Source organism: Erpetoichthys calabaricus, chromosome 8, assembly GCF_900747795.2.
Source record: "Erpetoichthys calabaricus chromosome 8, fErpCal1.3, whole genome shotgun sequence".
Taxonomy (NCBI): domain Eukaryota; kingdom Metazoa; phylum Chordata; class Cladistia; order Polypteriformes; family Polypteridae; genus Erpetoichthys; species Erpetoichthys calabaricus.
Window position 1 is genome coordinate 63,351,170 of NC_041401.2, and position 27,995 is coordinate 63,379,164.

The 27,995-nt window shown below is 38.0% G+C and overlaps 2 protein-coding genes and 1 long non-coding RNA gene across 3 annotated transcripts; 1 reads left to right on the plus strand and 2 right to left on the minus strand.

Moving 5' to 3' along the window:
• Positions 1–1,402: 1,402 nt before the first annotated feature.
• Positions 1,403–11,320, plus strand: txndc17 (thioredoxin domain containing 17). Its single transcript, XM_028806637.2, has 4 exons — positions 1,403–1,588; positions 6,432–6,513; positions 10,455–10,530; positions 11,158–11,320. Exons 1-4 carry the CDS (start codon positions 1,444–1,446, stop codon positions 11,224–11,226), a joined length of 372 nt encoding a protein of 123 aa, XP_028662470.1. The 5' UTR covers positions 1,403–1,443; the 3' UTR covers positions 11,227–11,320.
• A 4,911-nt stretch (positions 11,321–16,231) lies between these two features.
• med31 (mediator complex subunit 31) lies at positions 16,232–27,822 on the minus strand. Its single transcript, XM_028806638.2, has 4 exons — positions 27,676–27,822; positions 26,834–26,908; positions 17,312–17,408; positions 16,232–16,875 (listed from the first exon to the last, which is right to left on the minus strand). The coding sequence occupies exons 1-4, from the start codon at positions 27,695–27,697 to the stop codon at positions 16,683–16,685; spliced, it is 387 nt and encodes a 128-aa protein (XP_028662471.2). The 5' UTR covers positions 27,698–27,822; the 3' UTR covers positions 16,232–16,682.
• On the minus strand, positions 17,648–24,285 carry LOC127528958 (uncharacterized). The gene is made up of 2 exons (XR_007935638.1): positions 23,701–24,285; positions 17,648–18,160 (listed from the first exon to the last, which is right to left on the minus strand). It is a non-coding gene; the product is annotated as an uncharacterized LOC127528958 (long non-coding RNA).
• Positions 27,823–27,995: the final 173 nt, after the last annotated feature.

Sequence of the window (27,995 nt, forward strand, 5' to 3'; positions counted from 1 at the left end):
CCTTTCTCCATTTCTCACACCCCCTGAGTTGTTACACTGGTGGCAACAGTTGGGAGAATAACCAACTAATGACTCCAAGATGGAAGACTGGCTTAGCACTAACATTAGTGGTCCCCTTGGTCATGCTCATGACAACTCTCTTCATGTAAAGGCAGTCCAGATCACCTTGCTTCCCTTGAAATGTCCTGGAAGATTGAGTTTGTGTTACCCTCAAGGATGAGTGTTCTGCGGAATGGGCAGTGTAGAGCTCCTGGGTCCAGACCTGAAAGGAACACAATCCTCAGATGGCCAAAATCTGTCTGAGGGGCTAGGAGTATCTGTAGAGCCCAGATTAAAAGCAGCCAGCCCCATGAGCAGTGTTGGAGGGGTGCAGACATGGCACATAGGAACTACTTCAGATATATTTCCAGGCTGCTAAAGCCCATCAGTCCTATTATGGGGCCACTGACCAGCCTTAGATGTGGACTCTGGCCTCGAGTATTAACTTAAATAAAAGAATCAAAAGTGAACAAAAAAGACAATAAAATAGGAATAACACCAGCTCAGTTGGAACCCTGGCTGAAACATACCAATGTGTGAATGATTGAGTCCCTTGGCTGACTATTATCCCCTTCCTATAAAGAAAAATCAGTGCCAGTAACGAAATGAATGACTGGGCAAAACTGGAGTACCTATTGTCCTCATACAATTGTGAATCAATTATACCTCTTCATTTGACAGATGTACTGACTATACTCAAGCAACCAAAATGTGTAGTTATATTGGATTGCGTATTATTAACGGACACAGAATAGACTTCAACTAGACAAATTTAGCTTGTGAAGTGGATCAGCAGATGTAACGAAGATGTGATGTGTACAACTTCTGGGTTTAAATCAGTTTGAATTCTAAAGAAAGATCTGTAAAGATGACAGAAAAAAATAGTTTCATATGTTGTAGGTAATGATCCTTTGAGAGTTCCCAAACCACGTAATTACCATGCAATTCAGGGATACTCCATTTCAGCGTCCTGATTCGCAGGTCACCAGCTTGGCATGCTTTATGGTCGTGTAACTGAGCGTCTAATGGGCTTTGGGGGTGTTAATTCTATTTTCAACAAGTTTTTTAAAATACATTTTATGCTAATTTAACTTGTTTTTAATATTGTTTGTTACCCATGCACAGTCTAACCAAGGTCCTCTTCAGTGCTTCTCTTAACCGATTACGGTTACTGGTTTTGTTTTCACCGCACACTATCGTTTTGTTCCTATTTTAACAATTATAATTTCTGCATTGCTTTAGACGACAACAAAGAAGAAGAAGACTCTTGAGTGGTAGGATGTGAACGCTTGCTCGGGCGCTCAGATGCGGAGATGCCGGCGGCGTAGCTTTGCCACTTTAAAAGAAGGCGGAGTCTAGAGAGGCGGGGGAACATATGCACGTGACCGTTGAGTTTGTGTCAACATGGCGCCGTACACAGAGCTGAAAGTGCAAGGATACGAAGAGTTCACAAAAGTCGTGAAAGAACACGAGGACAAGAATGTGTTCGTCTACTTCACAGGGAATAAAAACGAGCAGGGTGTCAGCTGGTGTCCGGACTGCGTAAAAGGTGAGTGGCGACACTAAGAATTCAATGGTCTCCTGTTCAGAAAGCTTTGCATTCATGCCTTGCAGAGAGACTCCTAGTTATAGAGCGCAGGAGGTAACTGATCATGTGTCCACGGAATTGCACAATTGTTTAGGTTAGCTTACATATTTTATTGTTACGGCGTTGCGACGCGAGTAGTCCAGAGACGGTGACATCACAACTCCGTTACCTTTGCCTTAAATGTTTCTGACATTCCTGTTAATGCATTTTTTTTATTGGCGTATGAGTACTTTAATGCGAATACTCATGTTTAGCAATAACAGCTATCCTTCTGTTAACTAAAAAGACATCAGTACGTGTGAGTGAGGATATGCCAGTATTAATGTTTATTAATAAATAAATAAAACTCTTATGACTAGGAAAGCAAACATTTCAGGGAGACTGGGTGTTGCGTTTCTTAGTGATTGAATCAGTCTTTAGCCCCCTTTACATGTGTATATAAACGAAGAGTGGGGGACAGGACATGTTGACGTATGCGTAAAATATCTAGGAATGGATTGGGGTTCCCTCTTGAAGATTTAAGTTTCATGATATTCATGAATTGTTCCGGTTATAAAAGGAAGAAAAGATCAGGTGCTGGCACAATAGATCAGAGACTTAAGCCACGCTAATATTTGCCCATTATGAGTGTTGCTGTTTTTAGCGTGTGCTGTGTACTACAAGTGTGCGCCCTGCCGAATGCATTCATTTGACCGGTATTCTAGGTGCTTTGACGTAGCAGCAGAAAATTTAGATTCTGTAGATGGTCAGGCAGTTAGCTGATCTTTTATTAACACTACTCTGTTCTTCGGCACTTTTTTGACCTTTGAAGCACAGAATTCAAGAAATGAAGCACTACAAGGTTAATTGTTAACAAAAGCTGCATCATGTAATATACGAGAGACAAGAGTGCTGAGCATGATATCCTGTTTTTGTATTTTGTTCTATTTATTACCATTAATGTTAGAAAGTTGACACTTTAATGATAGTGGACCTATTTGACTAATTGAGATCATTTTGTGTACTTAAGATTGTACAAAATTGAAGTAAATCCCATAAGAATCAAGCTTCGGATACAACCTTAATTTATCGTACAACTAATGCATGACAAACACTTCTTTAGTGTACCACCACCTGCTATTATTCATATGAAGTTCAAACCTCTTCTTCTTGTTATTAATTCATCCCACCAGTATTTGCTGCAGTTTGATGCTGGTATTCTGCATCCTATGGGGATAACATTGCCAGTCAATCTAACCAACACATGTTTGGTGAAATTGAAGGAAAAGGAGAGTGCATGGAGTTACAGCGGGTTTAGATTTAGCTCCTTTTTTATTTACCAAAACCATTACAAATAGATTTTTGGCAAATGGAAGAAACAGTTTTAAAATTGGGCACATAAAAGTAGCAAAAAGACAGTGTGGAAAAGTATAACTGCATAGTCAGTGAGCATATGATTATTAGTTGCTGCTATTTGAAGGCTGCTTTGTCTCATAGCTTTCAGCCATATTATTTATCAGACCTTGCTCCTTCTAATCCACTTCATCTTGGAAAAAGACACTCACAGTGAAGGGCGCCACCTGGGGACAGTGAAAAGGGGTATTCTAAAGGAGCACTCAGGGACTGAAAGGTATTTGGTTAGAAGGAGATGAAGAAGAATTCTCCAAGCTGGAAAGTAAGAGCAGGGGCAGTTGGGGCCATTCAGCTTATTTAATAGATTGGGCAACACAGAGTCAAACAAGGATGTTGACCATTTTAAAGAAATGGGCTTTGGAAGTGCAGTGGTCTTCAGTGACACAAGATGGCACTATGGACCAAGGCTGTGAGGTTTTGCAGACCAATTCCAGACACCAAAAGCAACCCCAAGACACGATTTAAAGGCTGTTAAATTTCTGTGAAGTATTTAGTCCAAAGTCAATTCATAAGTTGTGGAAGAGCTCATTGGCAAGGAGGAACAAAGCCAGAATCATTGACTATCTGTATAGCTAGTACCTCATTATCTACCATTACACACAGATGTTTGGTACATGGAAGAAACAGTTTAACATTTGCCACAAAAATGACTAGCTAAAGAGAGGGAGAAAAATTGGAATGCAGATCAAGCTTGTATGAGTGTGTTTTGAATGATCTGGTTGACCAACATGTGTTCTGTTTACTTTGGTACTTTGTGTTTTCCCTGCAATTTAGAACAGGTAATTGACCTGAAGCTAACCATGTTTGAGCCTGGCAAATACCTGATTGAGAGACCGTCTATGAAAAGCTTGGGTTGCTGCTGGAAGAGGTGTTGAATAAACCATCGGGGAGCGATTACTCCGTTTGGATTCCAGTGTCCCAGTGCAGTGACCAGGATACTGTGCTGTAAAAATTAGCACCATCTTTCTGATGAGACTTAGAGAGTCAGGGCCTTGGCTCTGTGGTCATTAAAGATTCCTGATCATCTTTTGAAGAATGCAGGATGTTTCCTGATGTCCTGGCTGAATTGTCCACAGCGGACTTGTCCATTCTGGCGTCCTCATCATCCCTGTCTCTAAGTGGCAAACTATTTCTCTCACCCTTTCACCACCTAATAGCTAATGTGTGGTGAGTGTACTGGTGCATAAATAGCTGCAGGTGGATGCTACACGTTGGTGGTGGTTGAAGTGGTTCGACTGTCAATCTAAAGTGCTTGGAGTAAGTTAGAAAAGTACTCTATATATTTAATTATTACTATTCTTATCATGATTTGCTAAACTATGTTGCGGATGGCTGGGGCCCTTACTGGGCCAGGATGCCTCGACAGTGAAAGGACTGGGAGAGAGAACTTATTCAGGGCGTTACCTCCCCCAGCGCACTAGATGGCAGCCCCCTTGGGTTGCAGCGGTGCCTCAGTCTCTCACAGTGCTCCTTGGGAATTGGCCAGGGGGCATTGCAGGAGCTGTTCTGCCTTTTGTTGCAGCACTTCCACCACACCTGGAGCACTTCTGGATGCAGTGTCAAAGGAGAGTCAGAATTGGGAGGAGGAGTGAAGGTGGACAGAGAAAAAGAAAGAGAAGTGATTTGTGTGTTGGTGCTTGGAAGTGTGTTCTACAGGTGGGAAACAATGGAAGGTGTTTCCCAAATGGAAAAGGAAGAAAAATAAAAACGTGTGTGCTGCACTTCTGCCTCCTGGTGACCAGAACTGAGAATCTTTTTTTTTTTTTTTTAAATCCTCCTTTATTTGTATTAATATAAAAGAATATTCATTGTAGCTTGCAGTTTCTTATTCACGTAAAGTTTACAAGATATTGTCGAGACTTCAAGGGCTCCATGCTTTTACTTTAATACACACCACTGTAGTATTTTTAGTTATAGGTATGAAGAAGCATTTTCATCATTAATAGTTTTAGGCCAAGTTTTACGACTGGATGCCCTTTCTGACACTAACCCTCTCTGTTTATCTGTGCTTGGCACCAGCACCAAGTTAGGTTGATTTGCCCCCTTGGTGGCTGTATTTGGTAGCTTTGAAAAATAGAGGATTGAAGATAAATAGGAAGAAGACAGGATATCTGAGGTTTAATTGGGGTCGGGATTCAGAAGTTAGCTTGTGTGGAGAGCTATTGAAAAAAGAGGGAGGTTTAAATATTTACGATCAGTAGAAGCGCAAGATGGAGAAATGGATGCAGAGATAATCCACAAAGTGCAGTGTGGTTGGAACAATTGAAAGAAGGCATCAAGAGTATTGTTTGATCGAAGAATCAAGGCGAGGGTTAAAGGTAATGTTTTTAGGTTTAAAGGTAATGTTTTTAAGACTGTGAGAAGAACAATAATGATGACATGGATGTGAGGAGTTACACAAAAAAGAACAGGATAAGAAATGAGAACAATGGAAGGTATAACAGAAGTATTAGAGATATCTAAGAAAGTAAAAGAAGGTATGCTAAAGTGGTATGGATATGTTATGAGGAGAGACAATGGATATGTGGACAGAAGAGTGATGGGAATGGAAGTACAGGGGAATAGAACACCGGGGAGGACAAAGAAGAGGTGGATAGACAAGTAAAGGAAGACTTGAAGGAAAAGGATCTGACTATGGAGGAGATGCAGGACCATGCTGTATGGAGCAGGTTGGTCATACAATTTTTTTTTTTTTTTTGATTAGCTTCCATCTGTGCCCTTGAGTGTTTTTAAATGGATTGATAGTAAATTATATTAGTTGTCATCCACCTTATTCACAACTTTAAAACATTTCTGTTGTACTTAAGATGAAAATGTTCAACTTTTTCAGCCTTCCTTGATAGCCAAACTTCCATTCTGGCTAAGTCCTTGTTTAGTAATATGGAGAGGAAAATTGCGTACATTATTCCTGTTGATGTTAGACATGTGTTAATATGTTAAGCATAAATTCCCTCCACAAAGCATACTTTATAACCCAATGTGCTGTTAGTCATTTTAATTGCTTGTGCACCTTTCTGTCAAAACATTTTTTATGTATATGCAAGGAGTATCTTATTTTTCTAAGCACACTGCAGTAAATATATAGTGGAAAAGGAATGAGCCATATAGTTTTCCCAGATTGATGGCATTTGTGCTTTTATATACTATAAGAAAAAAAAACTGTGGTAGCAGGATTTTTAAACAATGGTTTTACAAATTATACAGTATGCACTTCAAAGCCTTTTGCACAGTAATGTCTTTATCATTTGTCAATTAAATAAACATTTTAAGGTTTTGGCATACTGAAGTCGTAAAGCAAGTTTGCACATTTTGAGCTTTAAGAAACAGGTTGGGTGTTACCTGAAATTGGTCAAATGCACCATAGAGATAGAGGTGGCTTGCATAGTTAACCTTTTCTTTGCCTCTTTCACAGCTGAACCAGTGGTCCGGAGTCAGATGGAGTATTTACCTGAAGACAGCATTTTTATTTTCTGCCAAGTTGGTGAGAGACCCTAGTAAGTGCATTACTGAGTAATAATTTATTTTAGTTTTACATTCTGGTGTCAAAGGGTAAAAATTATGAAATCTGTGTCCGGAGTAGTACAGTAATGCTATTTGGGGGAGATACAAGGCCAGTGAAAGCAGAATATGAAGCAACGCTGGAAGGAGCAGAGATGAGAATGATCAGAAAGATGTGTAGAGAGAGTATCATGGAGTGAGAGAGGGACTTGGTGTGGAAGTGATAGCTGTTGTACTGGGGAGAAATTGGCTGAGGTAGTTTGGTTGTGTGGAGCTCAAGGCCGAGGGTGATTGAACAAAGAATTGCACCAAAATAGAAGTGAAGGAGTAAGGTCAAAGAAGATGTGTCTGGAGGTGGTAGTGTATGATATACTGCAGAATGTATGAGTTTCATCACAAAGGTATATAGGGGAGTGGAGGAAAAAGTTTTGGGGTCGGCCAGGAAACCAAGGTAAACCAGAAAAATGGCAGTTAAATCAATGATGAGGATGGTAAAGCTAAAGATGACAACTATTTGTCACTTCAAACTAGAGGTAAAATATACTAATTTATATATAGTATAGGAAAGAGGTTTTTGGAATACATTATTTTTCACTTGCTTGTGTTATACACATTCATACTGTATCAATAATACACCACATGAAAATGAACCACATAAGAAACGTTGTGCCATCTAGGGAATTTACAATTTAAATGAAAATTTCAAATTGCACATAATGAAGCTGGCAGCTGCTTCCTGCCCGTAATGTTAATGCTGGGTCTAGTCATTGATGAGCTGATTCACGTGTTATTATTATTCAGCTTTAACTTGTGCATGCATACATTACAGGGGGGAAAAAAACTCTCTACACATAAATAAAAAGGGTGTCCCAAAATTCACACAAGAAGTAATTTTGATAGAGAACACAGGTTTTTAATTAAAAATTGTAAATTTTTAATTGATTCATAAAGTATACAGTATAGGGTTATGTATGGAATAGCATATCGGGTAAATGGCCTCCACGGCTTTGCTGGCACATTCGCACTCTTGTCAAAATTTTCCATGACCGTTTTGCATAAATGTGGCTGAATTTCGTTGATACAGCGCTCAATTTCCTCCTTCAAGGTGTGGGTGGTCGTGGGCTTGATGGTATAAACCTTAGACTTCAAACAATCACTTGTGGATTTTCTGAACCCCAAATGCAACAATTTTTACGTTTAACAAAGCCATCAAAATGAAAATGAGCCTCATCGCTGAAGATCATTTGGTTCGAAAAACCGGCATTCACTTGTTGTTGTTCCAAAATCCATTCAACGAACTCTCTTCGCTGTGCGTGGTCAGTAGGCTTCAGTTCTTGACTCAATTGAACTTTGTAAGCATGAAGATGCAAATCTTTTGTGAGAATATGCTGTAGAGTGCTTCTAGAAATGTTCAATTCTTGACCACAGGTGCCGAATTGATGTTCCTGGACTCTCGGCAACACTCTCACGAACTGCTTCGACGTTTTGTGTTGAACGACTTGTTGAAGGACGGCCAGAGTGTCTAAGATCACTAATTGATCCAGTCTCACTGAATTTTTTAATTAATCTCTTCACAGTTGATGAAGTTAAATCACTATTCCGACCATATTTTGCACGAAAATTGCAAACTGTAGCTGCCAAATCTTCATTATTTTCAAAATATTGCTCAACAATGAAAACGCGTTGTTCTTTCGTGTAGCGCTCCATTTTTAATAACCCTGAACTGTGAGCTGTCACGCTGTCTTTTTTTTTGTTGGCAACACTTTACCGCACAAATGGCGCCAAATTCAAATCTTGCGTGAATTTTGGGACACTCTCTATATGGTACTAAGTTAGATCATGGCGGAGATGACAACAAGTGTTTAACTTTGGTATTTAGTTAAGTGTCTTGACTTTCCTCTGTACAAACATTTCCAGATAATCATGCTATTAAAAGGCATTATTTCCTTTACATTGAGAAGTTTGGTAGGGTGTTCATAGTTTTTTATATATGTATGTAACATTTTACAGTTTTTAGAAATTTACTTTTTTATAATTTCTTCTTTAATCATATAACTATAGCAAGTATAGATAGATTTTAATTATTGGCTTCATATTGGGCAAAACCAATAATGAGGAGAGAGTTGTATCGACAGGTATGTAAGATACCTGCTTACTTTGTCTTGGGATTAAACACAAGCTTTACTTTTTCTTTATGGAATAGCAGACCATCACTATGTTACACATTAAAAGTATCATGTCTAAATGACATAATGCATTATAGAAGCAATGTACTGTATATACAAAAGATACAAAACATGACTGATATTCTAGTGTTGTTTGTGTCCTATCAAAAAGAAAAAAAAACTCCTGTTACATGTTACTTTATTTCTTTATCTAACTTACAGGGTCAGCCTTTAGTCTTCAATACAAGCATTTCTGCATTTCATGATGTTCTGCCATTACAATCCACATTTTCTTTTGGAGCAGTGAGCAATAAATAAATTGTACTGCACTAATGGAATGATGTTCAGGGAATAAAGGCTAACTGAGAATATACATATAGTAGAGTGTTCTGTTACAGTATGTCTACCATTTAATAAATATAGGCTCAATTGTTGGCAGAATGTGATTTACACTTTGCATATCTGTAATACTTGTGCTTTAGGCTGTACCTGATGACCCAGGTGCTGAATGAGATGCTTCATTTTAAGTTTTTGGGGAAAGTCACAGTCCTCTATGTTTAGAGGTTCTCTTCGGAATTCAACAAAAGGACCCTCTTATTAGCTAGCTTAAATTATTCTACAGAAGATTAGTAGTTGGTTGACCTTTTGTCTTTCACAACAAGGTTTCAGCAGGCTTATTCTCTTTATTCATTCTCTCTCCTTGTACAGCATACAGTTGGTTTCAGTGACGTTAACTACCTTGTTACTATGGCAGCACCAGAATAGGGGAGATGTCTTATTTCCTCCTTCCTATTTTTGTGCACAAGGATTCAAGAAGGCATCCTGTCCAGGGTTACCTGTAAAACCTTGTGCCCAAAGCTCTCAGTATAGCCACCCCATAATCAGGAACTGCGTATGAATAGTTTAGAAAATGGATGGATCATTTCAGGTAAGGCAGTACCACTTGGATAGGTATATCGATACTGCAGGCACAAGAAGGTGCATTTTGTATTGGCACACAGTTCTGTTTATTGTGATGGGCCAGGGGTCTTTTTGTAGTCATTACTTTGACAACTTGACTTCTCCCCTAAACAACAGCTGATTAAGATTTAGTTTAGATTTGACAGGGTTCATATCGGATACACCTTTTGTGAAGAGCATTTTTTGATTATATTTATCAGTGTACATCAATCATATATAGATCTTGAAGCTCTACACTGTTTCTTATAGAAAAACAGACTTATTTTTAATCAAAAAGTTCATATATCGTTACATTTTAGGAAGCACAACAGGAATCCTCAGACGTTGGGAGTAAAATCAGGCAGAGGTTAAACTTTTTAACTGTTCATCTTCCACCATACACTAGTGAAGGTTCAACAAGCAATATATTACATCTCTAACCACCTTTCTATCACTTACACTTCTCTTTTCTTTTGCAAAAGCATGCTGTTCTTCTTTAACTACAGTTTATATTATAGTATAGGTCATTAATCTGATATTACTTTGATTACATTATGCATTTGCTTGTAATGTAAATAGAAAATATAGTTTTTAATGAAATTTTTAGTATATACCCTTTATTTCCTGAAAAGGAATAACGTTTTAACAAGTGAAAAGCTAAGACTTGTCTTTACATAGCAAACCTGTAGACAGAAAACTATCCTTCCATGATTATTAAATTCATTTGAGTCAGGAAATTGTGTACTAATTCTGTGACCTTTTCTGCCTGATGTATATTTATGTTTTAGATTTTCTTTAACTAGTAAATACTTATTTTCATATTTTTTAAAAAGCTGGAAGGACTCGGGCAATGCTTTCAAAAAGATACTGAAGCTGAGGGGTGTTCCCACACTGCTTCGATATGGCACCGTAAGTTCACTTGATGTGTTTTTCTAGTCCTCATTAAGCAGATCAGTAGAGTAAGCAGTGTGTTTCAAGTTATCATTCTAGTATAGGTAAAGAGCAGCTGAGAAGGGGACACGGAGTATACTGGTTGATCAGTTTACATTCCAATCTGCCAGGTTTACACAATAATCTATAATGCTTTCTTTTATGTTGTGCATCAGATTCTAAGTCATGGAATATAGTAGATTACCTTACATATCCAGACTTCTTGTAGTATTTTAGGTATTTATCCTGTTTCAGCTGTACCTACAACATCTAAAATCAAGTTTTCCTATTCCTGTCAGCCCCCATAAAATATACATTTAAAAAAATCAGGGTTTTTCCTTTGGCTGAAAAGTTACTGAACAGTGTGCTCTGCTTTATTTTCTGCTGTTTGAAATTTTTGAAGGTTACTGTGAGTGTTGTATTAACATTAAACAGCCTAACAAAGGTTCCTTCAGCAGTTAAGATTTCATCATTTTAAAAACGTTTAAGAATGGGGTACAAATGGATATCTGTGCTGGCATAAATGCTTTACTAGGAAAGAAATGTGTGATGATGGTTTGTTTATATACTGTTAACCTCTTGACACTTCTGCATTTACGTCTCCAGGCCCAGAAACTTGAAGAAGAGGAGTGCTTTGATGCCAACTTGGTGCAAATGATGTTCACTGAAGAATAATACGGTTAATGTCTCAACTATGATATGCAACAAAAACAATGCTTTAAGTATTCAATTTTCAGTACTGACAAAATAAAATTGTTCAGTTTCTTTATGCCTTCTTTATCTCAGCTGTATTACTATTTAGTGGACTATATCTTGTTAGTACACAAAGATGAAAATGAGTCTTACCAGATGACATTAGAAAGTAAAACTAACTTGTCATGTGACCATAATAATGTAACAATTCCAGTGTATGACATCTAAAAATTTCTACCCTCTTCCTAAACTTTCCCTGTACTAATCAATCCATGTCTTGTATTCTATTAATGTATCCTTCTACTTGTATTGGGCTCCCTTAGTTATGACCAGAATTCAGTCTAGAAAGTAAGAGCCCACTTATTTAATATCTAAACCGAATTTGCTATTAAGGAATTGCATTTTAGTCTCCTCCTTTCTACACACTTAAAATCTTAATGTACCAGCAGTATAAAAAGATGCAGTACTTTTTATTTTTCACCCTTGTTGTTGAATGGTTTGTTTTCTTTGATTTATGAATGTCAGGTGTCAAGTTAAAATTATAATGTTTTCTGGACAGAACCACAAAAACCTTAATGTGCACAATGTAAAAGTGCGTTTTTTGGATTTTAAGGTAAGATTACCATAAATATATATGCTTTTGTTTACACTTGGGGCCAGCAGTCTGTAGTTAGGGAATTTATCAGCTAAACATCCGATTGGTAAATCTAATATGTATGTTACGGACATACAGACATGAACAAGGTTGTTGGTACCCTTACATCTTATTGAAAATGTGCTGCATGCCTCCTGAAATGTGATTAAATGAAAAGCAATTTTCCCATGTATGTATACCTGAATGTCTTTGGTACAGTATCCATCCATCCATTTTCCAACCCGCTGAATCCAAACACAGGGTCACGGGGGTCTGCTGGAGCCAATCCCAGCCAACACAGGGCACAAGGCAGGAACCAATCCCGGGCAGGGTGCCAACCCACCGCAGGACACACCAAGCACACACTAGGGCCAATTTAGAATCGCCAATCCACCTAACCTGCATGTCTTTGGACTGTGGGAGGAAACCGGAGCGCCCGGAGGAAACCCACGCAGACACGGGGAGAACATGCAAACTCCATGCAGGGAGGACCCGGGAAGTGAACCCAGGTCTCCCAACTGCGAGGCAGCAGCGCTACCCACTGCGCCACCATGCCGCCCTTGGTACAGTATGTCATCGAGTAAAGCAAAGCAAGTGTAAAAGGAGATCAAGTATTGCTTATTCTACAGCAATATTGTAAAATGGTCTGGACACATTTGTTGGCACCCCTAGAAAAGATCATAAATAATTGGATTACACTGATTTTTCAAACTAGCTGTTTTCTTTAGTTAGTATCACATATATCTCCAATCATGCAATTGGTTTCAGCCAATTTAAATGAAGAAAAATAATCACTCTGCTCTTTGGTATCATCATGTCCCACACTTAACATGGACCAGAGAAAGCAAAGGAGAGAGTTGTCTGAGGAGATCAGAAAGAAATTATTGACAAACATGTTAAAGGCAAAGGCTATAAGACCATCTCCAAGCAGTGTGATATTCCTGTAACAACAGTAACAAATATTATCAAGACATTTACGGGCCATGGGGCTGTAGACAACCTCCCTGGATGCAACCGCAACAGGAAAATCAATGCCAGAATTGGGAAAATGATAGTGAGGATAGTAAAAAAAAAAGCCAAGGACAACTTCCAAAGAGATATAAAAGCTGAACTTCAAGGGCAAGGTCCATCAGTGTCTGATCACACCATCTGTTGTTTTTTGAGTCAATGGAAGACAACCCAGGAGGACTCCACCGTTGAAAGATACACTGATAAAACATAAAAATGCCAGACTGAATTTGCCACAATGCTTCTTTGAGAATGTCCTTTGGACAGATGAGACAAAACTGGAGTTTTTGACAAATTGCATCAGCTCTATATCCACAGATGAATAAATTGACCTTTCCAAGAAAAGAACTCCATAGCTACTGTGAAAAATGGAGGAGGCTGTTATGTTTTGGAGCTCCTTTGCTGAATCTGGTCCAGGTTTCCTTGAGTCTCTGTAGGGCACAATGAAATCTCAAGATTGTCAACATTCTGGAGTGAAGTGTACTGCCCAGTGGCAAAAAGCTGTCATAAGCTGCAGGCCATGCCTCCTCCAACAGGATAAAGAGCCCAAACGCACAGCTACACATCTATGGAACAACTTGAAGCGTGAAGTCTGGAGAAGACCCCCTTCAATCCTGACACAGCTGAAGCAGTTTGCTCAGTAACAGAGGTACAAAAGTCTTACTGTGAGCTCCAGGAATCACTTGTTTGCAGTGATTGCCTTTAAAGGTTGTGCAATGATAGGTTAAGGGTCCCATTATTTTTGTCCATACCATTTTCATTTGTATTATTATTTGAAATATTCTGTTGAATCAAAACTAAAGCAAAGTCTGATTTTTGTTAAATACAGAATAAACTGATGGGTGCCAATTCCTTTTGTTTTAAGTTGTTAAATGTGAATTTGTCTTGTGATGTGGAGCGGTACCAACAAATTTTGTACTACTATATGCTCTAAATTTAGTACTGACATTTTTTCTAATGGTGCTGGACCCTTTTCCTGCTTTGGGAGGTTCTGACCAATGGTTCTTTTACAGTGAATTTGAAATTACCAGACTACACGGTGTCAAGTGCCCGTTTGAGAACAGCATGTGCCCTGAGATGTGATTTGAGTATACTGTATATTTGATGTTTGAAAAGGCTTTAGTGGAACCTAGTGCAGAATTTGAGTACTGTAGTTGCAAAAAATTAATAACCACAGTATTTGCATAAAAAGTCAGATTCTTAATATTACTGAGTTTTTACTTTAAAGTTGCTGGAAAAATACAATTTCATTTCAGTATGAACAGATTCATTGACTCTAAATGGAAAAAGTAAATTTTTAAATGAGGTACAGAACCTTAGAATAGTAACAGAATATCTACAGTATGTCCGTGGTAAGTAATTAGGTTTAGCCCTGTAGTTGCAGTTTTTTCTAAACCAAATTCTGTATTTTAGTAGAGGTTGGGAGCATGTGTTGATAGCATGTTGCCACACCACCCGACTTTGGACCCAAGTGCAGTTGTGCAATGGGTGACACCTCAGCACTACACTTTAACAGTACAAGTTTTTTGTTTTGTTTTTTACAGTGGAGTGCTAATCCTACCATTAACCCCGAAGTTTTCCCTGCAAGTTTAATAGTAGTAGAATACTACTTTAATTAATCATGTTGTTTCGCGGGTTCCATTTTTTATTTGGTTAAACCAGAAATTCAAATGGGTTTGTTACGTTTTATAGGATTATAGTAAGCAGATGCAAGTTGTTGTATGGGAATGAAACTGGCTTCCTAACTCAGTCTTCTAAATGTTACTATTTATGTTCTATTCTTTAATCTTTTGCTCAACATATGAGCACACAGGTAAATAAGATACTGAAGCAGCAATTTCTTTAGCATTCACTGGTATGGTTATTTGGTTTAAGTGGGTCACCTAAGCAATCAACAGCACTGCACAATGTCTTCCTATTTCTAATTGAGCTTGTTTCTCAAAAGAGGGCTCCTCGCCCTGCTCTTCCAATTGTGTTTGTCTCACCAAGGAGGATGCTCTACCAATTATACACTCTTCAAAAAGGGGACAATTTGAATGGTCTTCAAATGGGTTGTCTATTAATTTAATTAGGGAACATTGGGTTGTGGGACCTTAAAGGTTGAGAAATACTGCATTAGCCCACTATAATAAGAGGTTATGAGTACTGTACTGCCACTTCATACACAGCATACTGATTAGCTATGTGCCCAGCTATGAGCTAAGGATTCCTCCCCTGTGTCAAAGTGTGACTCTATTAAAGATTTAGTACTATATACAATGCTCATCTTTTTTTCCTGATAAAAGAAAAGTGCTAAGGATCTGCACCGATACCTGGGAATCTGCAATTTCAAATAATGAAATAAGCTAGTCCTATGGTGCAACTTTGTGGAATGGCCCGAGTGTGCCCCACGATTGGAACTTTGTGAGCATAATGACCCATAGTTTGGATCCTTAGAAGAACAACAGCAGCTTCTAACTTAGAACTATTTTGTAGCATTCATTCCCATCTGTCTTTTGATGCTTTTTGGCCACAATCATTGCTCTACCATAGCTAGCATATACTTCCTTAGCCCTCAGAGACATTTAAAAGACAATTTCACCATTATAATCCACTCAAACCTAATTCACTTCTTCATTCCCCATTGACATTAACAGATTTCCCAGTGTTTGATGAAGTTCCTCAACATTTCCATGATTTCACCAAACTACTCTTTGGTACTTGTCAGTACTTGGATATGATAAACAGTGCTGCCTTTGCAGAAAAAAGTTAATTGCAGTATAAGAAGAAATTGAGGGGAAAAACTTAATACTTAAAAGGTATGGTAAACAAATACCTTGTGAATATAACTCACATAACTGCTATGACATGTTGAAGAACACCCTCCTTCTTAAAAGAATGAGGTAGAAACACCATTGGGCAACTGACACAGTCGAGCCACTTCAGAATCATAAACATGAGATGGAAAAACATGTATTTTTCATAAATTAAACCACCACAGACAAACAACCAATTCACACATGCACTTTCACCCTAAAACAGAGAACTCTAAATATGGTTAGATTATTAGAAAAAACATTTAACAGATTTTACAACACAACAGATGTCTTCCAAGTGTCCTTACAATTCCTGTAGAGAGTTAAATAAATAAAAATGACCAGTATTAAAAAGTTTAATGAATTGTTTTACATTTTTTATCATAACATCTATTCCTAAGAATGCCAATGTTTGCATGATGTATCTTGTTTTCATTACTCCCTGAAGCAGTAATTATGTCAGAACTATAATAAAGTCAGAATACGCTGCAAAGTAAGCAAAACAAATGTAAAAAAAATAATCATTTAGAGGAGTGTACCAACAACAAAAGGTAAACTTAATATAGACAACATACTGTTAACCAAGGCTTAACTTCCATAGTACATTAAAAAGCAGACAATTTGTGGACTTAATATGGCATACTGAAGAAATTACCTCAGAAACCGTAAGAATTACTAATGGAAATTCACTCCACCTCAGAGGTACGTTAGACCATGAGTTTTATTTCAACCACAGGAGGTTAGACTATGAATTTTATTTTTCCAAAGCAAGTCACAAAACAGAAGATGATCTTAAAAATAATACAATTTAAAGTTTATCAGTAAAAGCTTTGCTGCTCCATGTACTCTCTATCTTGCTATGTTCCAGGATGGCACTATGGCTTCTTCAGTAAAACTATTACTTAATATAAGCCTCTGGAAAATTAAGCTTTAATAACCAAAATGAAATCCCTTCCTATTTGACTGGAAAAGTTGAGACAGTCCTAGCTGGTGGTTCTTGTTCATTTGGGTGCTGTGTTGCTCTGCAGCTGGTGTTCAGCAAGTGCCTGCTGTAGACGCATGCGCTTCCGTGAATAGTGCTGCCAGTGAAGTAACTGCTGCTCGTCAATAAACTTGGCACACTGTGCATTGACCAGCTCTTTACGAAAATGTTCATACTGAAGCAGCTCCAGCATATGTAGGCACTGTGGATACCTGCTCAGAAAGAGAAAAGAAGTGACAGTGAGCTTGTGTAATTGATGGGTCATACCTAAAATGTCTACTACATTTAGTACGTCTGTAGAGCTCGGGTGAATAAAGGATCCTAGCAGAGAGTAGGTAAGAAACATGTCTATAGAGTGAAGACAATAAGATCAAATAATTAGTTTACAAAAAAACAATCGGGGAGAGCAAAATCTGGAACTATAGATTTATTTTGTATACAACACAGTATAAATGTACTACAAAAAAAAAAAAAAAAGACTCAAAACCAGTTGGTACTGTTCTGTTGAATGTCAGTGACTAACAGATTAATATACTATGACAAAAAAGTACTTTTATTCCATTACCTTTTCAAATATGAAATCTACTCAGTTTCTAAATTAATTGTCATTAAATTCAAGTTACACTGCTTAGGATCCAGACTACTTACTTTAAATATTTGGCATACTCTGGCTCTTTCCAATAAAGGAGGTATTTCAAGTAGTTCACAAATGTCTTCTCACGGAAGAACCCTCTCTGTGCAAGAACTGCATTCAAGAAAAGATAATTTAGTGTATTAGAAGTGGCAAATACTTAAAATATATTTTCCTTTCAAAGACTGAAGGAATTTGGTTTCTCACATCAGTGTGCTGCAACATAAAAGAGCAAAATACACAGTACACAGATACTGGAGTGACTTGTTATACGGAGCAGCATCAAGCTGTTTTCAATAATTATTTCAGTAAGTCCTTTTTTTAAAATCACCTTCCTATTGCATGTGTTCCCATTCTTGGTCTTGGCTGTAAGTTTTGGTTTCAAATGGTTGCTTACATAAAAGCCAGTTCTTATTGATTTGCCCCACTTAACTAAACGACTTGTTCTTGTCTGTTTTACTTTTTTGAGAAAATTAATAAAAATAATATATTAACTGTAGTGGATTAGTATGCCTCAGCTTATACTTTTTTTTTTCTTTCCCTAAACAATATATTTAAATGGCTATATTATTAAGACACCTTGATGCAAAATCATGATAGCTGCTCTACTTATCAGTATCCACTATTGCTGTTACAAGTTTAAGAAAAATAAAAGTGGCATTTAAGGGGTTTAAAGATTAACAAAAGGCAAAATAAATTGAGAAAAAGAATATGGTGATTGAGTTATGCCAGAAGGATTCATCTTCTTGAAGTAACAAAGAAGTAAATGTAGACTGCTTCTCTAAGAATCCATACAAAATGACAGCATGAAAAAACATACTGCATTAATAGCAAAAATGGCATCCAATTAAGAAAATCATCTTTTTCTTCTTTTGGCTGCTCCCGTTAGGGGTTGCCACAGCGGATCATCTTCTTCCATATCTTTCTGTCCACTGCATCTAGTTCTGTTACACCTGCATGTCCTCTCTCACCACATCCATAAACCTTCGTTTAGGCCTTCCTCTTCCCTGGCAGCTCTATCCTTAGCATCCTTCTCCCAATATACCCAGCATCTCTCCTCTGCACATGTCCAAACCAGCGCAATCTTGCCTCTCTGACTTTGTCTCCCAACCGTCCAACTTGAGCTGACCCTCTAATGTACTCATTTCTAATCCTATCCATACTCGTCACACCTAGCATCTTTAACTCTGCCACCTCCAGCTCTGTCTCCTGCTTTCTGGTCAGTGCCATCATCTCAGACCCATATAACATAGATGGTCTCGCTACCGTCCTGTAGACCTTCCCTTTCACTCTTGCTGATACCCGTCCTGCCACTCTTCTCCATCCATTCCACCCTGCCTGCACTCTCTTTTTCACCTCTCTTCCACAATCCCCATTACTCTGTACTGTTGATCCCAAGTATTTAAACTCATCCAACTTCGCTAACTCTACTCCCTGCATCCTAACCATTCCACTGACCTCCCTCTCATTTACACACATGTATTCTGTCTTGTTCCCACTGACCTTCATTCCTCTCCTCTCTAGAGCATATCTCCACCTCTCCAGGGTCTCCTCAACCTGCTCCCTACTATCGCTACAGATCACAATGTCATTAGCAAACATCATAGTCCACGGGGACTCCTGTCTAATCTCGTCTGTCAACCAGTCCATCACCATTGCAAATAAGAAAGGGCTCAGAGCAGATCCCTGATGTAATCCCACCTCCAACTTGAATGCATCCGTCACTCCTACCGCAGACCTCACCTCTGTCACACTTCCCTCGTACATATCCGGTACAACTCTTACGTACTTCTCTGCCACTCCCGACTTCCTCATACAATACCACAGCTCCTCTCAAGGCACCCTGTCATATGCTCCTTTTGGCCTTCTCTAAACTTCTCCATCAACATCCTCAGAGCAAACATCGCATCTGTGGTGCTCTTTCTTGGCATGAAACCATACTGCTGCTAAACTAATCATCACCTCACTTCTTAAACCAGCTTCCACTACTCTTTCCCACAACTTTATGCTGTGGCTCATCAATTTTATTCCCCTGTAGTTACTGCAGTCCTGCACATCTCCCTTATTCTTAAATATCGGCACCAGTACAATTCTTCTCCACTCCTCAGGCACCCTCTCACTTTCCAAGATTCCATTAAACAATCTGGCAGTGGAGTTTTAACCATCGCTCCTAAACACCACCATGCTTCCATAGGTATGTCATCTGGACAGTCTTTCCATTTTTCATCCTCTTCATAGCTGTCCTTACTTCCTCCTTGCTAATCCTAGTGCTGGGCGGTATACCAGTTCATACTGAAAACCATTTTTTATTTTTGTTATGATATGAATTTTTCTTATAACGCAACACCGGTTTAAATTGCCTAAATGATGTTCGGAACGTGGGCAGTGGGAAACTGTTCAAGTGGGGAACTTTTTCACTGCTACACCGCTAAACACAGATTTGTTGCGCGGGGGCTCTTTTTCACTGCTACACCGCTAAATAGGTAGTGGTAGTGTAGGTATTGCGGGGTGAAAATGGACAGAGAACATTCTGAAACTGACGATAAAGTTGAACATGATGACACAGAAGAACTTTTGCCGAAAAAAAGTAGTCACGTCCGTTGCCTGGAGATACTTTGGTTTTAAAAGGTCGGATGTGGACCATTATGTTCAAATGTGTAAATACTGTTTCTATACTACTGGATAATACTGCAAGCCAAGTTGTACGGTTTTCAATACAGTGTAATATACCTGGGTACTGTGTAAAAATGTGACGACATGTTGACTTTATTCTCGACATTTCCACTTTAATCTCGACCCTTATGATGAGAATAAAGTCGACATGTTGACTTTATTCTCGACATTTCTACTTTATTCTCGCCTTTTATGTCAAGATTAAAGTCGACATGTTGACTTTATTCTCGTAATTTGTCATTAAAGTAGAACATCGTAAACTAAACTTCATCGTAAAATGAATATTTAATTTACTAGATTTTCTCAAACCCTGTCATAAGTTATATAGCACATTAAATGCTTTGTGTTAAGTGTTCCCCAAGCTTCTTAAACTGACTTCCTCTGCACTAAGAGGAGGCGCCGGCAGCGATCGCGCACAGAATACATTCACTTCATGATATTCCTGCTCTCTGAACATTTAGAATGTTAAGATAAATACTTGATATAATTTTCATGGTGAAATGCATTAAAGCATGCATTAATCATGTGGGGGCATGGCGGCGTGGAGGTTGCACTGCTGCCTCGCAGCAAGGGTGTCTCGGGTGTACCCTGCCTTGCATTTGCATGTTTTTCTGGTGGGTTTACTCGGCGTACTTCACTTTCCTTTCAAAGTCATGTAGGATGTGGGGTTTTGTTATGCTGTATTGACCCTGCTAGTGTATGTTTTGCTCGTATTCACCCTGCAACGTGCTGGCGACTCGTTCAGGGATGGGCGCAACCCTGAATGGATGGCATAATTAAACATGTATAACGAAGATATTTTTAAAGTTCTGAACACTCCGTGGGCTAAGTTTATAACTAGTTTTAATTTGACAAAGACATTTATCGTGTGGTGATTGGTTATGTGGTGAAAGAAAAAGGAAGGATAGGAACTGGGGTTTTGGTATGTCAGATAAAGACAGCACGCATGCAATAAAGAAAGCCCACTCAGAAGAACATGCATTGAATTCTGTGTTCGTGTCTCCGACCACCAGATCACAAACCTAACATTTACACAATATTTAAGTTAAACCTGTGCAATACCCATTCATACATCCAGTTTTTTGGAGCCTCGTCACACCTGCCATAAAGTTCTCTACACTGAACATACACCTGGGGACCCCTTACTGCAAGGGAGCAGCACTACCGCCACACTACCATGCATGTTTAATACCTGCTTTAATGCATTCCACCATGAAAATGATATCAAGTATTTAACTTAGCATTCTAAATTTTCAGAGAGCAGGAATATCATAAAGTGAATGGATTCTGTGCAGTGATCACTGTCTCCTCTTAGTGCAGAGGAAGTCAGTTTAAGAAGCGTAGTGATTAACAACTGGGTCGGGGAACACTTAACACAAAGCATTTAATGTGCTACATTAACTTATGACAGGGTTTGACAAAATCTAGTAAATTAAACATTGATTTTAGGAAGAAGTTTAGTTTACAACATTCTACTTTAATTATGAAGTAAACTATGAGAATAAAGTGGAAATGTTGACTTTATTCTCGACATATAATTTGTTTTTTTCTTCCGTGTCCAGATTTTTTTTTCTTCACCGTGGCCCTAATACGATTCCGTAGGGCTATACCACAAATAGCATTATAAATGCAAGTTGCAGATTTATTATTTATGCATATAGCTTAGCTTGAAGCAAGGTCCATATTAATGTAGTTTGCCTAAATGATGGTTCAGTTGGTAAAGATGTCATCACCAAGTTGCACTTGTTTTATTTTATTTTAATTTGGTGAATACTGTGTAATGCACCTAGGCTTGAAGCCTTGAAGTAATAGTGCAACTATAAGTAATAATACTATTATTTATTTTATTGTTATTACTTATTAGTTTAAATATTATGCAGTTTAATGATGTTAAATTTGTTTAAAAAGTCACTTTAACGTGTCAGTGGACAGAGATTGTTAACATTAACAGAAAGTGTAGTTGGTTTACAAAAAATACTATTTATTCCTTTTCTAAGACATGTTCAGTGCAATACAACTTTTGACAAACACTTCTGGATATTTTACTAAGTCTAAATGCCTCTTTGGAAGTTTTTGCAAAATTTGTTCAATAAAAAGGTTATATATTTTGACTGCATCTGTCATGCAATGTGATTCCTTCTCTTCATTAGTGCCACCCCCTTGAAAACTATCACTTTATGGGGCCATGCAAACCTGTATTAATACTTGTGTGCACATTAAAATGTTTTTTTGTACAATGTACTGTACAATACTCTTGACAGTGGAATAGGTTATTCTTAGCCAGTAATTGCAGTGGAAAATGTGGTTAACATCCACTCATGCATGGGAAAAAAATACCGTCGAATACCGTGAAACCGGGATAATTTAGAAAAATACCATGATATAGAATTTTGGTCATACTGCCCACCCCTAGCTATTCCGTTGCACTTTCTGATTCCCTATCTCCACATCATCCAACCTCATCTCTCTCACATTCTCTTCATTCATCAGCCTCTCAAAGAACTCTTTCCATCTGCTCAACACACTCTCCTCGCTTGTCCAACCTCTCATACAACTCATCATGCGCCTTTTCTTTAGCCTTCGCCACCTCTCTCTTCACCTTGCGCCTTATCTCCTTGTACTCTTGTCTACTTTCAGCATCTCTCGGACTATCCCACTTCTTCTTTGCCATCCTCTTCCTCTATATACTCTCCTGTACTTCCCCATTCCACCACCAGGTTTCCTTTTCCTCTTTCTGCTTTCCAGATGTCACGCCAAGCATCCTTCTTGCTGTCACCCTTCCTACATCTGCTGTAGTTTCCCAGCTGTCTGGTAACTCTTCACTACCACCCAGTGCCTGTCTCACCTCCTCCCTAAATTCAACCTTGCAGTCTTCCTTTTTCAACTTCCACCATTTGATCCTTGGCTCTGCCCTCACTTTCTTCCTCTTCTTGATGTCCAACATCATCCTACAGACCACCATCCTATGCAGCTTAACTACACTTTCCCCTGCCACCACTTTGCAGTCTTCAATCTCCTTCAGATCAACTGTATAGGATGTAATCTACCTGTGTGCATCTTCCTCCACTCTTGTACGTAACCCTATGTTCCTCCCTCTTCTTAAAATATGTATTCACCACAGCCATGTCCATCCTTTTGGCAAAATCCACTATCCTCTGACCTTCTTCATTCCTCTCCTTGACACCATACCTACCCATCACCTCCTCGTCTCCTCTGTTCCCTTCACCAGCATGTCCCTTGAAATCCGCTCCAATCACCACTTTCTGTCCCTTGGGTACACTGTTCATCACGTCATCCAACTCACTCCAAAAATCTTCTTTCTCACCCACTGCACACCCAACTTGCGGTGCATATGCACTAACTTCCAGCGTCATAATCATTACTCTGCCTGACACTCTTTTCACCTCCAAAACACTCTTGACATACTGTTTCTTCAGAATAACTCCCATCCATACCATGATAGAACAATTTGAACCCACCTCCGATCCACCTGGCCTTACTCCCCTTCCATTTAGTCTCTTGCACGAACAATATATCAACCTTCCTTCTCTCCATCATATCTGCTAACTCTCTCCCCTTACCAGTCATACTGCCAACATTCAAAGTTCCTACCCTCAGTTCCACTCTCTTTACTTTCCACCTCTCCTCCTGCCTCCGGACACATCTCCCCCCCTCTTCTTCGGTCAACAGTAGCCCAATTTCTGCCAGCACCAATTAAGAAAATGATTACAACAAAAATCTACAGGCACAGTGGGTGCCCAGGACTCAGATTAAGGAACTGGTTATATCCTGTTGGACAATCTTGTAAGGATTAATTCATGGAATATTTTCTTATCTGCAGCAATTTTGTAGGCTTGATGCAAAATGACCTTAAACTTTTCTGCAGCCATTATTAACTTGACTTTTTAAAACATTATTTATAGGCTTTACAAACAGTTACTGTATATCAGAACAAAGAGCAGATTTGTTGAAGTATAAAAAATGACTTCTAACAGGAGACGATAACTTCACTGCTTCTCTGAAAACCCAAACTGATGCAAAGAAGCCTAAAAGTACAAAGAAAGATGTGTTCATTCTGACAATTTAACCAGCATTGACAAAAGGATAAAGAAAAACTCCCCACTTGCCATATACTATGAAACTATTAAACTGGAAACAATAATGTTGCTTAGATTGAAATATAAATGAACTTACAAGCAGGTTTTATTTTCTGATTTATCGAGTTTACTGTTAAGCTAAGTCAGTGCCTACTCTGGCAAGATTTGGCTCAAGGCAACAACTAACCCTGAACCAATGTCACTAATGAACACACCTATAATATACCTAGCCACATCTGAAAGGTTAAAAATAAACTCATGCACAGGAAGAATGTTAAATCTCAACAAAGGAGGTGCCTAGGTTTGGAAATGAACTCAGGACTAAGCTGCAGGAGTAATACTTATTACTTTTTAGGAATTTGAAAGCCCCTTTACACATTACATTAGATTTGTACACATTAACATGTAAAAACATAGAACATATCTATGTCTGAATTTCAATAAAACAGTGGGAGAGTACTGAAAAATCCATAGGAAAGTAACTGTTCAGATCCAAAAAAGGATAAACAGGATGTGGTTACATATCAAGGATATATTAAAGGATGAAGCATGACCCATAATGAGCATTTGGGGCATGAAAGGAAAGGTGAATAGCAGCAAATCTGAAATTACTAATTGATTACAGTTTGACACATACAGAACAAATTACTGAAGAGTAGAGAAGACATACAGGCATAGCATTTAAAGCCATGTAACTGCAGCTGAAAGATCCAGCAGATTCAAAAGATATTAGTAACAGATCACTTAATACTCAAACAAAGCAAAACTAATCAACTCTGCTTATAAGTATCCAAATTTGTTAATCTCCGTTTCTTTTCAGCTATAATGTTTCTTATTTCAGTAGGAGAAATTTCTGGCATGGTAGGGATGAATTGAGAATGTAATATTACTTGTACTCCCAATTAGGAGCATAAAGGTTAGTAAGAATCAAAACTGTGCCAGTTACATTTACATATCTACCACATCAATCTAATCTTAGCATGTATAAAAAGCCTAATGATACTAATGTGAAACACTTGATCGGTCTGGCCATTAAAATTTAAAGAATAAGCTATTACACCTTTTCACTACAAATATAAAATACTTGAATTATTATGATGGGCTTATTTCCAGAATTCACTGCTAGCCTTAAACATATTATTAGATAAACTTTATTAATCCTAAGGGGAAATTCACATGCTACAGACTCACAGGACAAATAATACAGCCAATCAACGAATCAATATGTAAATGAAAATAAATATAAACACATACATGTATATTGTTCAGGTATTTCAAAATGAACTTAATTAGTGACCCATGAAGAAGTTTTGAAATGCCTGATAGCATTGTGCAGAAAAGACCCTCAGAAGTGCTTCTTAGTATGCCATGGTGGAATGAGCCTGTGGCTAAAAGTACTTCAAAAGTGCGCCTCCTGGAGGCGATTATGCTGGGCTTTTTTCCAAAATTCAAGGCTAGCATTAAGAGTTGTTTTGTAAAGTAAAAATCTAGTTTAAGATAAACCTGAACTTTTGAAGTGCAACTGGCAGAATTAACCAATCAGCCAAAAGTTAACTGCAATTATACGAATAGAAATAAAATGAAAGCACTGACTGAACTACTCTGTCAGTAAGTGAACAAATGAATCCACCATCTTCAACAGATTAAAAAAATGTTTTGAAGCAGAAACTTAAATAAGCAGTTCCGAACTAGTATTCTGTCCAATTTTCTGGTTGAATCCACAAATAACAGTACCTTGATAAATCAAACATCTGATCTTTCTTTACTATCTCTATAACTGATTCGGTAGGGTAAAGATTCAACAACATCTTTCTGTGTCAAAAATGGTAATAGTGGGTGAGTACATCGTCAGTACAACTTTCACATTTGTATCAAACTTTCAAATATAAATTATGGTTTGAAAATTCAATGCCAAATTAAAAATGTTAAAATGTCTCCCATTGGCATTGTGATGTATTTGATGGCCACTGCAAAAATACATGATTATCACATCGTCATTTCCTGTATACATGCTACTTCCAGGAACAGCATGCACATATTTCTGTTTGGATAGCTTCAATTATAAAAAGCGAAACAGTCTTTTGTCTAGTGGCAATGAACAGCCTTTTATGTCTGCCATGCGGGCTTACCTACTAACCTATCAGCATTTGGCTCCACCCTTCCATTCTACTATACGAGTCACGTGACGTGCGTCTCTCTTAAAATCAGAGGACAGGAGTGTTGGATTATAATGGCTGAGATTGTTATTACAGAGTTTTGATTCACTCAAGCCAAACCAAACACTCAAAGTGATGCAGTCATGCAAAAAACTGCTCTAAATCTGTTTTGAGCCCACGGTAAGGCTTACCGTAACAGTACATTAGAATTAATACACTCGTACCACGAATAATCTTTGACAGCTGAAAACATACTTTATTTTTATGTCTGGTCTTTTCCATTCCAGTAAGTAGCTCATAACACTAATAAATGTCTGTTCTGAAGTTAAACTCACTGAGCACAACGTCAAAGATGTGTCTGGCCAGTTTTACATTTTCTAAATTGCATAGCTTCTTCCCTTTTATAAAACTCAAGCACGCATGTATTCACAAACGAAAAAACAAAATGCAGTGACAACCTGCAAACTTCACACAAAATATATCCATTCCCAATGAAAATTACAAGTAATCAGCTTGCAATCATGCCCCCACCCCAAACTAGACTTTTGTTTTTTTTTTACTATTTTAAAAGATTTCCGGTCGTCATATGAGGTAATCAGTTCTTTTCACTCACAGTTGAGGTAGTTGGGGTTGGCGAGACACTGAACGAATTCCAGCTCCAACTGAAAACGGACTGCAGACGGGTCCTCTGAAGAAGAACATGGTAGGTAACATGAAAAGAGATTCAAATGAGTGCACTGTTAGGCAACATTTGTGAGCACATTTTGTTTCGCCTAAAGCTTAATAAAGAAATCTCTGTACAATTCATCCTTTATTGTAATATTTTTTGGATTCAGAACGACTGTATCCTTTTCGTTATTAAACTGAAATAGAGACCAATCATTAATATTGGTATGTCCAAAATAACCATTTATTTCAATCAAACTTTTCTAACCATATGTATATTTTACTCCCTGTAAGGTTAAACAAAATTATCGTACAAAATGCACTGGATATAAACAATATAAAAGCCAAATACAGTGAAAATCAATTTCAATAACTAAACGGACCATCAAAGTCATAATTAAAAGAACAGTTAATAACAAGATAAATCTCCCTGCCTTTATTATTACTTAGATTAAATTAAAATACGTAAACAAATATCAGACACGTGTGTACTTTAAATACGTAAACAAATATCAGACACGTGTGTACTTTAGTAAATTATAGACAAACATTTATAATTGAACGTAAACTATTCTCCTTGTTAAAAAAACCCCTGCAAAATCCATAACACTAAGTTTTAATTTTACCGGTTTTATTTTTGTGAAATGAATGCAACAACAGTACAAATCGTTTAATGCACTTAAAAATACAAGACATTTACACTAACAAAATAAACTATCGCGTTGCTAACACCTTATTAGCCGCGACCTTGCCTTCCTTATTTCAGGACATTCAAGTACTTTTCCTCACCTAATTCCATAGAGCTTGCCATTTCAGAATCGTGATATTATTTACACAGCAAAAAAAAATAATAAATAACAAACACTACGAAACAAGAACGCTAAAAGACGCCATTGAGAAAAACACCGATAAAGGACGGAAACTATTGGGTAGCAGGAAGTGGCGTACGTTATGGTGTGCTTATACGTCATAAGAGTGCGCGCTCAATCAGAGACGGCATTGGCTCAATCTTACTGTACCCAATTGACACGGTCTGGCGATGTCAAGTCACACGGGAGATGTGCGTTTCCAATAAATTCGCTCATTCTGCTTAAAAGTGTGTAAAATAT